The sequence below is a fragment of the Salminus brasiliensis genome, chromosome 25, assembly GCF_030463535.1.
Source record: "Salminus brasiliensis chromosome 25, fSalBra1.hap2, whole genome shotgun sequence".
NCBI lineage: Eukaryota > Metazoa > Chordata > Actinopteri > Characiformes > Bryconidae > Salminus > Salminus brasiliensis.
Window position 1 is genome coordinate 25,262,430 of NC_132902.1, and position 16,341 is coordinate 25,278,770.

At 44.6% G+C, this 16,341-nt stretch overlaps 1 protein-coding gene across 1 annotated transcript in view; it reads left to right on the forward strand.

The window, feature by feature from the left end:
- The window catches only part of piezo1 (piezo type mechanosensitive ion channel component 1 (Er blood group)), a 112,764-nt gene that overhangs the window by 24,295 nt on the left and 72,128 nt on the right, over positions 1-16,341 (forward strand). Inside the window, exon 3 of the mRNA XM_072670990.1 lies at positions 6,505-6,600. Coding sequence (XP_072527091.1) covers positions 6,505-6,600 — 96 coding nt within the window. The remainder of the gene's footprint in view (positions 1-6,504; positions 6,601-16,341) is intronic.

Below are 16,341 nucleotides of genomic sequence, written 5' to 3' on the forward strand. Positions count from 1 at the left end.
ACTAGATTTGACTTTTATGGGTGACATCATGGAAAAAGAGCACCTCTGTGTTCCAGCGCTCAGTCTGAAACTGAAAACCAGCTGCACTCAACCTTCAGGAGGCTTCCTGCCATAACCTGACAGTCTTCTGTAGCGAGCGAGAGTGAGCGAGAGCGAGCGAGCGAGAGAGACAGCTGTGAGAGTATGTAATGAGACAATCTAATGAGACAAAGGAGGACTGCAGAAGTGTTTGGGGTGTGTGTGTGTGTGTGTGTGTAAGTGAGAGGTCAGGCTTTATGGACGTTCAGAGGCTGAGGATATATATATATATATATATATATATATATATATATATATATATATATACACACACATATAGTGTGTGTGTGTGTGTGTGTATATGTGTATATCTCTTTCTCATGCCTGTACAGTGAGGTCATTGCTATAGCCAGCTGTGTGTTTGTGTGTATATATATGTGTGTGTGTGTGTGTGTGTGTGTGTGTGTGTGTGTGTTATCTCTGGTTACTGTATGCTGTCTGTAGACGTGAGAGCTGAGAGCAGTTACACTCCTCTGTGTCTTTCTTCTTCCTTCTTCCACGGTTTAGATACTGTATGTTTACCAGTAGAGCTTCATTATTTTTCTCAGCTGTTTATTACTTCAGCTCCTCTGCGTCTCTGATTAGAATATTTATAATATATAAATTCCAATACGTTGCAGTTTTTTTAATCCATCAAGCACAAATACTTTTTACTTATAATAATAATAATAATAATAATAATAATAATAATAATTATTATTATTATATACATATAAAATATACATACATATTTACCATTCTTCATTTAGTCTTTGAATGTTTTTGAAACACAAAAATATTGCAATGTGATTCTCTCATGAAATAAAATAAAATAAATAAAATAATAATTAAAAAAAAAAAAAAAAAAAAAAAAAAAAAAAAATATATATATATATATATATATATATATATATATATATATATATATATATATATATATATATATATATATATATATTTATTTTGTGTGACGGTGTGGTTTGGTTTACCCTGATGGACCCTGTCTAACATTAATAAATTCCTGGCTGTTCCTCCTCGACCTCAAACAGGTGCTGAGTATTGCTTATTAATATGCATTAGCTTATTAACATGTCAATTCTGATTGGCTGTTTTTTCGGCCTGGCCCACCTAAACCAGTATGGCACAATTCTCAGCTCTGAATGGTTTGCAGCATCTCGAACCCTCAGCCTCTGTCAACATCCTGCCCCGCAAACAGCAGATCACACCCATCTGCTCTGGACCGTTATCAGCCAGCTCTTCCTCGGATGCCAGATGGAGGGCAGTAGGTGAGGGAGTGTAGAGGTGAGGAGCTGCTCTCCAGTGTCACCCATATTCTCCTGAAGTCGGATTCACGTTTTACTGTTCCACCAGCTTGGATTGGGGCTTTCTCTAGAGGGCGGGGTTTATGTGAATGTTAGAGGTGCAAATATAACAAGCCAAGACTGTGATGTAACAGTTTTGGGGTTTTGGAATCGGCCTGTTTTCCAGCTCTGGCTTCCATCTGCTGAACCCTCATTATTCAGCTATGTCCAGATAAACACAGTTTGGTATTCTAAGGCCTCTTCAGCCGGTCCCGTTTCCTCACCGTGCGTCGCCATGCTCATGTTATCCAGACCTGGGTGCAGTCAGACTTTGAGATTTCCCACATGTGCACCGACCCTCTCTCCGATTACTGGAGAATGGAATGTATGGCCAGTCTTTTAGACTGATGCTACTCGGAGGCGCCTTGAGGGATGCCCTTCTGATGCCCTTCTGACCCTGTCTGGGTGTCTTTCTCAAGGTGCTGCAAAGGGTTCTTGCAAAGAGTCATGGAGAACCTTTTTACGCTCTGTAGAATTAAAGCTGACGTGACTTTAAGATGACATCACACATACCATCCCAACCCAACCAGACTGAGTCCACTGACTGTTAGGACAGTGGAGCTGTGGAGGACGGATGAGTAACGGCTCAGATAAAGAGCCCCCCAAACCAAACACTCCAACACACAGTCATAACACTCACACAGTGGAGACATCGCAGAGTGCTTCTCTGTCCGCAGCTCTCAGCTCAGGATCAGCTGTGCAGCGTCCTGAGACTGAGGGACGGGGCGGAGAGACGTAGGCTGGACACTTTTAGTGCTGGGAGAGTCTGTGCTGATTACAGGCTGTGTGAGGTAGAATGTGTGCCGACAGGTTTTCAGACAACTCCTCAGTAAAGTATAGCCTTGGGATCTTTCAAAAGCCGTGTTTATCCATAGAGCGGTGTGCTGAGACGGCTGATTCAGTCCAGGATAACCGTTTATCACACTGGTCTGATCTCCAGTCAGATCCTAAACATGAAGCATATATATCTACCTAAGCAGGGTTGACATCGCCGGGTATTTCTCTGATGCTAGGTTAGATGCGTTACTGCTTTATGGTCATTTAAAGATGCTATAGACAAGTATTTGTAGGTGAAAATGCTTTTTAAGGCATTTTTACCATAGAAAACTTTTTTGACAAAAGTATTTGGACACCTACTCATTCATTGTTTCTTTTGAAATCAAGGCTATTAAAAAAAATCGATCCTGCTTTCGTTGGAGTAACTGTCTCTACTTTCCAAGGAAGAAGGCTTTCTGCTAGATTTTGGTGGAGGAGCATTGCTGTGAGCATTTGATTGATTGCCTTCAGCAACAAAAGCTTTAGTAAGGTCAGGTGTTGGACGATGTTGGACGATGATCACCACCCCACCTCATCATCCCCAACTCCCCAACAGCAATCGGTGCAACTTAAAGAAGCTGAATGCATTCATGTCCACAAATATTTGGACATTTAGCTGTCCTCACTCTGTCGTCTCAGTGTGATTGTGGCTGGTTAGCTTTTTGCTTACATTCTCAGATTCTCACTGAAAGAAAATGAAACAATAAGCCGCTGCTTTTCCTTCTGATGTGAATTCAGCTCCGGTTTGATTCAGTTTAGACCAGTTTGTTTTTGCTGTACATCCCAGGAACTGCTGGACTTCACAATGATCCACCATCTCCTTTGAGAACTCTCTGGTCACTCCATCTACAGAAGCTGGAAGCCTTGGAGGAGTCATGGATGATCAGTTGTCGTTCTCAGCTCATGCTGCAGTTCTGACTCGGTCCTGCAGATTCCTCCTGTACAACATCCAGAGAATTCCACCCTTCCTCTCTAGAGAGTCGTCCAGGTGCTCAGATCTTCAGTGTCTAGTAAGACTTGACCACTGCAGCTCTCTTCTGGCTGGTCTTCCTCTGCGCATCATCAGGCCCCTGCAACTTATCCAGAACACAGCGGCACGGGTCGGGTCGTCTTCAACGTTTCTAAGTTCAGCCATGTTCAGCTCCTCCACTTCTGCTGCGTTCTCTCTTCACTGGCTTCCTGTAGCTGCTGCCCAGGTCATCAGATTCAGACCCCTGACTCTGGTCTACAAAGCCAAGACTGGACCAGCCAGCCCCTCCGTACTTGATGGCGATGGTCAAAAAAAGCAGATCTGCACCAATCTGCACCCTTCCAGCTTCAAGTACGGCTCGGCTCGACCCGCCATCCTTAAAGATCCACGGAAGAAGAGCGTCCAGACTTTTTACTGTCCTGCTCCGAAGTGGTGGAACGAACTTCCCCTGGGTGTCCTCAAACCCAGACTGAAGACCCTCCTCTTCTGAGAGTACTCAGGTGAAGAGAAGAGTACTATGGTCTCCATGTTGACTTGTGTTTAGTAGAGTCTAAGATTAGAGGAGCTTTGAATTCTAGTCTATTTAAACTAGCTGAGGTTTTTCTTGAGTAAACAGTGAAGCACTTTTGTGAAGCACTTCTGGAGAAGAGCGTCTGCTGGATGCCGTAAATGTAAATGTAAATGTAAATGAGCTAGCAGAGTCTGGAGGTGCTGTCCAGTATCAACACCACCATATGCTGCGGGGCCAATGGGCCAATGTAATGTAGTGTCCGTAGTCTTGCCCAAGGACTCTAATTGGTGTAGCGCAGCATAGTCACCCAGACCAGGAATCGAACCCCAGTCTCCCACATGGTGTGGTAGCTCACTGGCAGGTAGTGGTGTTACCTGTATGCTCTCATGACTCCCTAAGAGCGAGATCAAGCCTTTCTTTGTAACTCTATACGAGCGCCACATGCACACACATGCTATTCATGAACTTTAAGACCCTGCGTTGGGCGAGTGTGTGCTGGGCTGGTGCTGCGGCTTGGCTGTTGGTTTTTCCGATCCCCAAATTACCATAATTTCCCAAAGCCATGGAGTTCACAGCGTGTGTGTGTTTGTGTGTGTGAGGAGCTTAGAGCAGTTTAGCATGACTGCCACCACCTTCTGGATCTGTGTGCAGTCGCTGACCTTTTAAAATGCTGGTGCTTTAATCAGTGTGTGGTGTTTAGTGTTGGGAAGTCCATTCGGACCCTCTCTGCAGTCGTCCGTCTCGCTGAATGATGTGACTGCTGAGAGCGTCTGTGTTTTGGTGTTTGGGTAAGCGCTGACCGGAGGGACAGCTGAAGCGAGAAAGAGGGGTTTAGGCTGCGTAATGGAAAGGCTTACAGTGGGAGGAGAGGTGAAGTGTGGGCCAGCCAACAGAAAAGGAGCAGCTGGACGGAGAACGAAGATCAAAAGGAGCATCGAAATAACAGAATTGGAGCGATTTCAATTCATCTGTCTGATCTCAGCTTTCAAGGTGGCGACAAATAAAAGCAGCATTAAGTTCAGAGAGGGTTCTGTGGACGTCCGGATCCGGGGGTTTTGCACTAGATCCAATTCTGAGCACCTTAAAGCTGAGTTCTCACTGGAGCGGTCAAGCCATAATATTAAGACCACCTGCCTAATATTGCGTAGGTCCCCCTCGGGCCATCAGAATAGCTCTGATCTGTCGGGCCGTGGACTCCATCAGGCCTCTGAAGTGGTGTTGTGATATCTTACCCTCAAGACTAATATTAGCAGCAGATCCTGGAGGCCTCGAGGCCTTGAGCATGGGTGCTGAGACATGGCCTGCCCTGTCCTGAAGCTCCTTTGGTAGATATTGACCATGGCATATCAGGAACACCCTATAAGACCTGCTTGCTGATGCTTTGGAGATGTTCTGAGTGACCCTGGTCTGACAGTAGCTTTTGTGGTTTGTCTTATGGGCCACTTTTTACCGCTACATCCCTAATTACAGTACGTGTGTAGCGCTACGACTGCAGGGGTGAGCTAGAAGCCCTCCTTCGCTCTGCAGGCCTGATTGGCTCGGCACTAGGCCGCAGTGGAAAAGCTCGTCGCTCCTCTTCCGCCCACAGCCGCTGCCCTGTCGAGCGAGCTGGGCTTTCGTTCCAGTGAAGTGTGTCCACTCAGTAGACTCTTTTGATGAGGTTAGCGATGCGCCGGCCCGTGTGATTGCTCAGACACAAGGTCTGCGTGTACAGCGCTGAGGAATAGCAGCCAGCGCTTTGAGGAGCTGCCAGTGTAGAGGAGGACCCCTGCAGGCTCTCTCGGGGTTTTCCATTCCAGCGTTAATATCTCCACATCATCTCAGGCTGCCTTACTGTTCACAAACCTTACAATGTTTAGACTCCCTGTTAACTAAATAGTGACCTCACTATTCATTGGAACTGGGAGGCGAATTTCCAAATGTTTGTGGACACCCCTTCTAATGAATGCCTTCAGATACTTTAAGTTGCACCCACCGCTGTCTATGCTGCCTAGGGATATAAAGCCCCCCAGCATGAAGCTGTGGAGCAGTGGAAGAACTGTGTTCTCTGGAATGATGGATGGTGGAGCTCCATCTGATTATTTATTAAATTTTTTTGGATGGGATGAGTGGGATAAGGTGGGGTGGTGATCATCTGAATGCAATCAAATCCTCACAGCAATGATCCAATGCTCCAAAATCTAGTAGAAAGCCTTCTTCCTGGACAGTAGAGACAGTTCCTCCAACAAAACCAGGATCAACTCTTTTTAATGCACTTGATTTCAGAAGAACTAGTGAGTGAGCAGGTGTCCAAATACTTTTGTCCACATCGTTTATTACACACACTATAAATGTGACGTTCAGGACTGATATATATTTAGCTTTTTAGCTTCATTTAAACACTGGTCTATTGCTTGGGATTAATTGCCACCTAAATTATGACATAACATTAAAACCACTGCCAAGTGGGATGCCAAGTCATGGGGTGGGCTCTACATATTAGGCAGCAGGTGAACCGTGAGTCAGTACTTGAAGGTGTTGGGCGAGTGTAAGAACCGAACTGTGATGTTTTAGACAATGACCGGGTCAGGTCTTGCGAGGTGTTCCTGGTCTGCAGTGGTCAGTACCTACGAAAAAAGGGCTCCAAGGACAGGACAACCAGTGTCCCGGCAACAAGGTCATGGGCACCCAGGGCTCATTAACGCAGGGTGGTGTCTTTATCTGGGTGGTGTTACGTTCCTTGTGTCGAACTTTCCGGGTTCTATGCAGGATGTCTGTTAACCAGCTGTTTTTCTCTTTGTCCCTTACAGCCTGCCTGTTTCGCTACAACGCCCTCTCTTTAGTCTACCTTCTCTACCTGCTGCTGTTGCCATGGTTTCTCTGGCCCAACAAACACACGCTGCGAGGTAAGCAGGCACCTTAATGCACCCTTTCACTCATTCCTTCCTCCTCCACCTCCACCTCCACCTCCAAATGAAAGGGTAAGGAAATGGCCTAACAATGAAGAGTCAGTGAATAGGGGTCATCTCTGGCCTGTGTCCTGAACACACATGCCCTTTAAATAGCCGTATCTCACATTCCTGTGTATCATTCCTGTGTATGTGTAATCAGCCATAACATTAAAACCACCGACTGGTGAAGTGAGTATCATAGACAGTATGCAGTGGTCAGCGCCTAGACAAAGGGTCAGCACCAGGGTCATTGATGCTTATGCAGGCCTCACCTCACAAACTACAGGAGACCCTCCGAGGAGGGTCTGCTGTGATGCAGAAGAGGTCTCGAGGTGTCTGTTTTGGTAGCACGAGAGGGATTCCTACTGGCATCCTCACCAAGGCTGGAGCTCCGGGGCAGGGGAGCAGCCATTGGCAGGGTGGGTGTTCAGAGAAGCACCGTTGACCGATGGGTCGAGCTGCCTCTCTGTCTCTTACCCCAGCAGCAGGTGATACTCCTACAGAGCCGCCTCCTATTTTAAACAGCTACACACGATATGAGTGGATGTGTCGGCAGTGTGCATTTGATGGCAGGTATTCAAGGCCTGCGCGGGACCGGCTTTAACTGGCTGTTGAAAAGAGGGCGACGGCTCGTGTTTGCGCTAAAGCGTCAAGGTTGCGGCTAAGAGTCAGTCATGCGTTACACAGATTTGCCATTTTTACAAAGGGGACTGCAAATAGGGATCGGCCTTGAAACACCTGTAGCATGGAAAACCTTTTTTTTTAGTACATACGCTATAGGGACAAAAGTATTGGGACACCTGCTCATTTATTGCTTCTTCTGAAATCAAGTGTATTAGAAATGTTTCTCCTGCTTTTGTTGGAGTAACTGTCTCTACTGTCCAGGAGAAGAAGAAGAAAGCTTTCTGTTGGATTTTGGAGGAGGAGCATTGCTGTGAGAATTTGGTTGCATTCAGTGACCAGAGCGTGATGAGTGGGGCTCACCCCCAACTCATCCATCATTCCAGAGAATGTACAGCACAGTTCTTCCACTGCTGCACAGTTCAATGCTGGGGGGCTTTATATACCCCTCTAGCCCACATCTGGCATTAGGCATGGCTGTTTATCTTCTCCAGAGAGTCCTATTCTATTGGCAGTACGTTTCTGCAGGCATCTGTGTGTGTGTGTGTGTGTGTGTGTGTGTGTGTGTGTGTGTGTGTGTGTGTGTGTGTGTGCGCATTTGCACGTCTGTGTCAGCAATGTGTGCAACTTTAAGTAGCTGAATGCATTCATTAGTAGGGGTGTCCATAAATATTTGGACATATAGGGTACATCCAGCTATTCCGGCTACAGCAGCATAGCTTCGCCCAGTCATATTACATTATTATGGGAGTTTCATAATCAGATTGGGCACTCTACAGGACAGGCAATCTGAGCAGATTTCATTTGCATATCTTAAAGGCACAGTATGTAAATAAAAAAGTGGTTAATTGTAAGGCATAAGAACAGGCTGGAAAGTGTGTTTAATGATTGATTGTAGTACAAAATAAACAGGAAACAAACAGGAAAGATACAAAACAAATGTAGGAAATGGGCCTTTTAATGCTGGAATGATTCAAACTCAAATCGGTGGTGATACAGAAATACAGCGCCATAATTAATAATTCAGTTCTCACAATGTCATGTTTCAGCTCCAGAAGGAAATGATGCATTGTGTAGCCGTTTGTTTTTAAGCTAGTCTTAAGAAGTGAATCAGTTATGCCCTTAAGACAGAAATCTGTAGGAAGTGAAACTAAGAACAGGCTTCTTCTGTAAAGGAAATGGCATTTTAACCACATCTTTGTCGTCACTGCGGACCAGCTTGTTACACCAGGCAGTTTCAGGGTAATGCTGCTGGCTATTATTGTGCCAACCTCAACTTCAAGATTCAATAGTTTAATGTCATGAGCACAGCAGAACAAGTATATATGTATGTATATGTAAATGTATATATGTATATATGTGTGTATGTATGTATGTATGTATGTATGTGTATATATATATATATATATATGTGTGTGTGTGTGTGTGTGTGTGTGTGTGTGTGTGTATATGTATGTGTATATGTATGTGTGTATGTATGTGTGTATGTATGTATGTATGTATGTATGTATGTATATATATATATATATGTGTGTGTATGTGTGTATGTGTGTGTGTGTGTGTGTGTGTGTGTGTGTATATGTATGTGTATATGTATGTGTGTATGTATGTGTGTATGTGTATGTGTGTGTGTGTGTGTGTATGTATGTATACATACAGACTAAGGTAACGCTAAGTAAAAGAAAAACACTACATAATGAAACTTATGGATGCCTATGCAAGTTCTTCAGAATCTCTTTATTGCTGACACAGATGTGCAAATGCACACACACAGCTTGTCTAGTGTCTGTAGAGAGGTTTTGGCACCATGCTGCCTAATAATGCCAGGCGTGGACTACAGGGGTATAAAGCCCCCCAGCATTGAGCCCCAGCCCTCTCTGGAATGATGGTGGTGGAGCTTCGTCCAGTACTTTCGGGATGGATGAGCTGAGGAGTTAGGGTGGATTAGATGGAGTGGAGATCATCCAACATCCTCACAACCTCACTAACGAGGTTAATCGAACTGGGTCAGAACATCTCCAAAACATCAGGCAGGTCTTGGGGGGGGGGTCCCCGGTATGCAGTGGTCAGAACCTTCCAAAAGTGCCCCATGCGGTAGTTTTAGATGGGATGGACAGTAGAGACAGTTAAGAAGTGCAAGCAGAGCTCATATAAGAGCTACTGTGGCACAGATTCCTGCAGCCCATTCCGACGCTTAACGGGTCAGAACCTTTTGCAGCATTAGGGGGATCTACGCGATATCAGGCAGGTGGTTCTGATGTTATTGCTGGTCTTTGCAGCTTAGAAGGCTTGGGAAAAAGTGAGCGTGGGTCATGAGTCTCTTCTGTTAGGCCGATGACATGAACCGATGCAGGGTCTGGGTGGGGTTGGCATATAAACTATTGCTTAAACTGTTGCTTGTGTTGCTCGCACTGCCCCATTGTGCGGTTTCTTTCCATTCAGATAGCCCCCCCCCCCTGCTTGTCAAGCCAATGCAAAGTTTCCAGGAAACTCATGAGAAACGTTTCATAATCTCTTCCAGACGGGTCGGCAGTATGTTGTGGTTTCCAGAGAACGCTTTACATTAGGCTAGTCCTGCTAGTACCCCAGACTTTGGACACAGCCATGTTAAGAAGTACACTACATGTCCAAATGTTTGTGGACACCCCTTCTGATGAATGCATTCTGCTACTTTAAATTGCACCCCTTACCCATAAATATATATATATATATACACACACACACACGTAGCTTGTCTAGTCCCTGTAGAGAAGTTTTGCCAACCTATTGGCAACCTATAATGCCAGATGTGGGCTAGTAGAGGGGTATAAAGCCCCCCAGCATTGAGGAGCTGTGGAGCAGTGGAAGAACTGTGTTCTCCGGAATGATGGTTGGTGCTCCAAAGAGTTGGGGGGGATTAGGTGGAATGGAGATCATCCAACATTCTCACAACCTCACTAACACTCTTGTCGCTGAATGCAATCAATCAAATACTCACAGCAATGCTCCTCCAAAAATCTAGCCTAGTAGAAAGCCCTTCTTCTTCTTCCTGTATGGTAGAGGCGGTCACTCCAATAAAAGCAGGATCAACTCTTTTTAATGCCCTTGATTTTGGATTGCGAAATGAGTGCGAATGAGCAGGTGTCCCAATACTTTTGTCCGTATGTAGTGCACAGTCTGTTTCAGATGTGCAGTGCTGTTGCCAGCAAGTGCCTGTAATAAAGTGGCTAAATGTGGTCTGGAGTCGCGCCACCGAGAGGTTCAGCTCTTAGTTTGGGCTCTGCTGTATCTGCTTTAGCTTCTCGGAGAGCCCGAGGAGTTTGATTCCCAAGTAAATATTGACTCGATTTAGAAAGACAAATCCTCGGACCGGTGTCTAATCAAATGCTAATAAACACTGGATGTGATTTCAGATGTGGAAGCGAATATTTTCCACATCCTGCAGCCATTAACTACGGCTGTGGTCACGGTTCGAGCAGGGAATTAAGCAGGGACTGCCTGAAACTAATGAGGATTAGACTGGTCTCTCTCTCTGTGTGTGTGTGTGTGTGTGTGTGTGTGTGTGTGTGTGTGTGTGTGTATATAATATATATAAAGTATGTGTATCTATCTATCTCTCTCTCTCTCTCTTTCTCTCTCTATATATATATCTATATCTATATATATATATATATATATATACACATACACACACACTTATATTCATATTTATATATATATATATATATATATATATATATATATATATATGTACACATTTATATTCATATTAATTTTATATTTCATATATATCCCTATTATATATATATTTAATATAAAATTAATATGAATATAAATGTGTGTGTGTGTATATATGTGTGTGTATACATACATACATACATACATACATACATATACACACACATTTATATTCATATTATATATATATGTATGTGTACACATTTATATTCATATTACATTCATATTCATTATATATATACACACACACACACACACACACACACACACATTCACACACTGCTGCGTATGCCTGTCCCCATTGTGTTGTTTGTCCACTATATCAACTCTTTCAGTCAGCAAGGATACAATGAAGCTTATCGGTTCCTGGCCTTTGCGATTAGATCCCAGCGTGAATCAGGACCCGCTCTGCCTCTTCCTGCTCACCAAGAAAACACTGTGTGTGAGGAAACACACCAAAATATATAACCCTGAAGGGGAAAGCCTCGTTAGCTTGCGGTAATCACTTACTATAGCGTCGGGCTGCCTGGGTTACTCCGTCAGGCTCTGTTGAAGCTGAAGCAACACAATGATCTTAAAACAGCAGCCGCAGAATCCTGTAGATGCTCCACTGTCTGCATTAGCTGGTGTGTGTGTACGTCTTCAGCATGTGATGTGTTTATTATTTTCTTATTGGCACTACCATGGCTCGTGACCGCCCTGCAGTAGCGTGTGGAATACAGGCAGCAATTATGCATCCCACTGCCTCTTTATTGCCTGAAAGTGTTAGTCAGTCTGAACGCTGATTGTAAAAGCTGAGTGTGAGTGTTGTGTTTAGGCGGAGGGAAAGAGGGAGGGCCATGGGGGGGGGGGTTTATACAGTGTGGATATATATACGTTTAAGCCGTGTGGAGGATTTGCTGGCACGGAGAGAATTCCCTGTTGGAAAATCCCTTCATCTGCCAGCCAGCGCCAACTGAGAGCTGACAGAGAACAGTATTAACAGTTTTAATGAGAACCATCTTGCTTGTTCCCGCTATGGATTAGCCGTCCTGGAAAAGGCCAGTATAAGCAGATGTGTGCCGTCAGGAGCTCGGAAAGTGAAGGGGAGCTTCAGGGAATGTCAAGCTGCCCAGTTTCACGAGTGTTTTGGACGTTCCCTGATGATCCCGACTCTGTACCCCCGGCCAGGGATGAATCTGGGTCAGATTAAGTCATGGCCAGAGTTTTCTCATTGGAGAAGGAGGAGGAGGAGGAGCTGGAACTGACCTACTTTAACCTTTTTATTGGAAGAAGCAATAAATGTTTCTGTGTTCTCGTACAGGGCTGCAGCGGATCATCAGAGAGTTTGATTGGTCATCAATTGGTTTCTGAGATTAAAGAAATAATACATTGCAATTTTAGTTTATAAAATACTTTAAAATGATCTTGTAGTACGTAATACACAACAGGATCTGTAGTGGGCGCTATAAAATGCTGCATAATGTTCAGTTGATACACACGATTATTTTGACAGACTGTAATACACTACAGGAAGTGTAGAGGGCCCTCTATAATGCTCTATAATGTTCATATGATCCCCATTTGTCATTCTGACAGACTGTAACACACTACAGGAAGCGTAGGGGGCGCTCTATAACGCTCTGTAATGTTAATATGATCCACACGCTCATTCTGACAGACTGTAATACACTACAGGAAGTGTAGGGGGCGCTCTATAATGCTCTATAATGTTCATATGATCCACAAGCTCATTCTGACAGACTGTAATACACTACAGGAAGCGTAGGGGGCGCTCTATAACGCTCTGTAATGTTAATATGATCCACACGCTCATTCTGACAGACTGTAATACACTACAGGAAGTGTAGGGGGCGCTCTATAACGCTCTGTAATGTTAATATGATCCACACGCTCATTCTGACAGACTGTAATACACTACAGGAAGCGTAGGGGGGGCTCTATAATGCTCTATAATGTTCATATTATCCATACGCTCATTCTGACAGACTGTAATACACTACAGGAAGTGTAGGGGGCTCTCTATAACGCTCTGTAATGTTAATATGATCCACACGCTCATTCTGACAGACTGTAATACACTACAGGAAGCATAGGGGGGGCTCTATAATGCTCTATAATGTTCATATTATCCATACGCTCATTCTGACAGACTGTAATACACTACAGGAAGCATAGGGGGGGCTCTATAATGCTCTATAATGTTCATATTATCCATACGCTCATTCTGACAGACTGTAATACACTACAGGAAGTGTAGGGGGCTCTCTATAACGCTCTGTAATGTTAATATGATCCACACGCTCATTCTGACAGACTGTAATACACTACAGGAAGCATAGGGGGGGCTCTATAACGCTCTATAATGTTAATATGATCCACACGCTCATTCTGACAGACTGTAATACACTACAGGAAGCATAGGGGGGGCTCTATAATGCTCTATAATGTTCATATACTCCACTGTGTGAGTGTGTGAGTGTGTGAGTGTGTGTGTCATCCCTTTTTCAAAATGATTTGTGTGTGGTTTCTAAATCCCCCATACAGTCACACTACACTGCAACACAGAGCCCCTGATAAGTATAAGACGAAATAGGGTGTGTGTGTGTGTGTGTGTGTGTGTGTGTGTGTGTGTGTGTGTGTGTGTGTGTGTGTGTGTGTTATACTACTCGTCAACTGTTCCATTCACTGATGATTGGAGAATTTATTCTGAGTCTTATTTAGGTTAATACTCTGAGGTGGTGAGTCAGATCTGTGTGTGTGTGTGTGTGTGTGAAGTGCTGAGGAACTTCTAGAACTTCACTCTGACAGATTTCAGTTGATTGCTTACTTGGTACTATGGTGTTGCTAATGGGTTTGTAGGTGGTTGCTGTGGTGTCCCAGGTGGTTGCTAGGGCAGTTGCTATGGTATTTCAGGTGGTTGATAAGTGGGTACTACGATGTTTTTAATGTCTTCATAGGTGGTTGCTGTTGTATCCCAGGTGTTTGCCAGGGCGGTTGCTAAGGTATTTCTAGGTGGTTGCTAAATTTGTACTATGGTGTTGCTAAAGGGTTTGTAGGTGGTTGCTATAGGGTTCCAGGTGGTTGCTGTGGAAGTTGCTATGGTATTTCAAGGGGTTGCTAGGGTGGTTGCTATGGTATTTCAGGGGGTTGCTAGGGTAGTTGCTTAGGTATTTTAGGTGGTTGATCTGACATTTATGGTATTTCAGATGATTGATTAGTTGGTTCTATGGTGTTGCCAATGGGTTTGTAGGTGGTTGCTTTGGCCGTTGCTGTGGTATTTCAGGTGGTTTCTAAGAGGGTACTGTAATGTTGCTGATGTGTTCTTAGGTGGTTGCAAAGGTATCTCAGGTGGTTGCTAGGACAGTTGCTGTGGTATTTCAGGTGGTTGCTAAGTGGGTACTATAATGTTGCTAATATGTTGTTAGGTGGTTGCAAAGGTATCTCAGGTGGTTGCTAGGGCAGTTGCTGTGGTATTTCAGGTGGTTGCTAAGTGGGTACTATAATGTTGCTAATATGTTGTTAGGTGGTTGCAAAAGTTTCATAGGTGGTTGCTTTGGCAGTTGCTATGGTATTTCAGGTGGTTTCACGAGGCAGGGTGCTCAATGTACCATAATATCAACCTAGTGTTCACCATCAGCTTTTCACCATGCTTGTCTCCAATGTGCCTTCCCTTAGGGTGGTTGCTAAGGTATTTCAGGTTGTTGCTCTGACAGTTATGGTATTTAAGATGATTGATTAGTTGTTTCTATGGTGTTGCCAATGGGTTTGTAGGTGGTTGCTTTAGCCGTTGCTGTGGTATAGCAGGTGGTTGCTAAGTGGGTGCTATTATGTTGCTGATGTGTTCTTAGGTGGTTTCAGTGGTATTTTAGGTGGTTTCATGAGGCAGGGTGCTCAGTGTACCATAATATCAGCCTAGTGTTCACAATCACCCCCCGACACCTGCTGTGCAGAACATCCTCATATCCTGATTTTTAAAACCGGAAGAGACCAGCATTACTGACCGGCGAGACGCGGTCAGTAATGATTAATGCGGTTGGTGTTGAGGGAAATGCTCAGCACATCTGTCCTCGACTCCCCAAGAGTGAGCTGTCCAGACGAGCAGAGACTGGACTGCTCTCGGTTTACTGTCTCGGACTGGTGGTCTCGGATGTTTGGAGAAAGTCGTCAGAGTGAACAGGGCGGTTGTGTCTTGTCGGATGATGAGGGAAACAGTTATTCCGTTTAATAGCCCACATTTCGGAGCTCTCCAGGGTCTGTGGGCTCGTAATTTCTCCCTGTTTTTCATGAAGCGTTGAGAGAACACATGGAGCTTTTAGAGTCATCAGGCCATCCGCCCTTTGTTCCCTGATGTCACCGACGCCCTGTGTGAGGAAACCGTGATGTACAGCAGAAGCAAACGACGTGGTGAAATAAAGTGTATGTAAATGTGTATGGATATGATATATGTCCAAATGTTTGTGGACACCTCTTCCAATAAATGCATTCAGCTACTTTAAGTTGCACTGATTGCTGACACAGATGTGCAATTACACACACACACACACACAGCTTGTCTAGTCCTTGCTGAGAAGAAATGGCAATAGAATAGGACTCACATGAACCTATTGGCACCATGCTGTCTAATCCCAGGCGTGGGCTAGAGGGGTATAAAGCCCCCCAGCATTGAGGAGCTGTGGAGCAGTGGAAGTGGAACTGTGCCCCCTGGAATGATGCTGACAGAGCTCCATCTAAAACTTTTGGGATGAGTTGGGGATGATGAGGTGGGGTGGTGGTCATCATTATCCAACAACCTCACTAACGCTCTTGTTGCTGAATGCAATCAAATCCTCACAGCAATGCTCTTTTAAAGTCTTTTAGAAAGCCTTCTTCCCTGGACAGTAGAGAGATTTCCTCCAGCAAATGCAGGATAAACTCTTTTTAATCCCTTTGATTACAGAAGAAACCATGAACGAGCAGGTGTCCAAATACTTTTGTCAAAATGGTGTCTTTTATATAAAGGTAGTTGAAGTTTGAGGTATCGACATTAAAAGTCTCGCTGCTGCAGTGGCAGTGTCCCTTTCTGTGTGCTGAAGACGAGCATTAGGGCTGTTAATGGAATTAGTGGGCCGGAGATTGCTCAGCGACCCACCCACAAATTTCTCTGATGGGCAGTAAGCTCAGCACTCTCTGCAGGAGTACTGCAGGAAACAGATACAGGCCTATTTTCACAGATTATTGCGCAAAGCCGGAGCTTCGCCCCCTTTGTTCCCATCTGCTGGTATGTGAAAAGGCTGAGATCTTTCTCGGAGTTACTGTGGGACTGGAGGAAAGTTCCGGAAAGACTATGCAATCCCCTCGGGTCCATCTGCTGCGTGC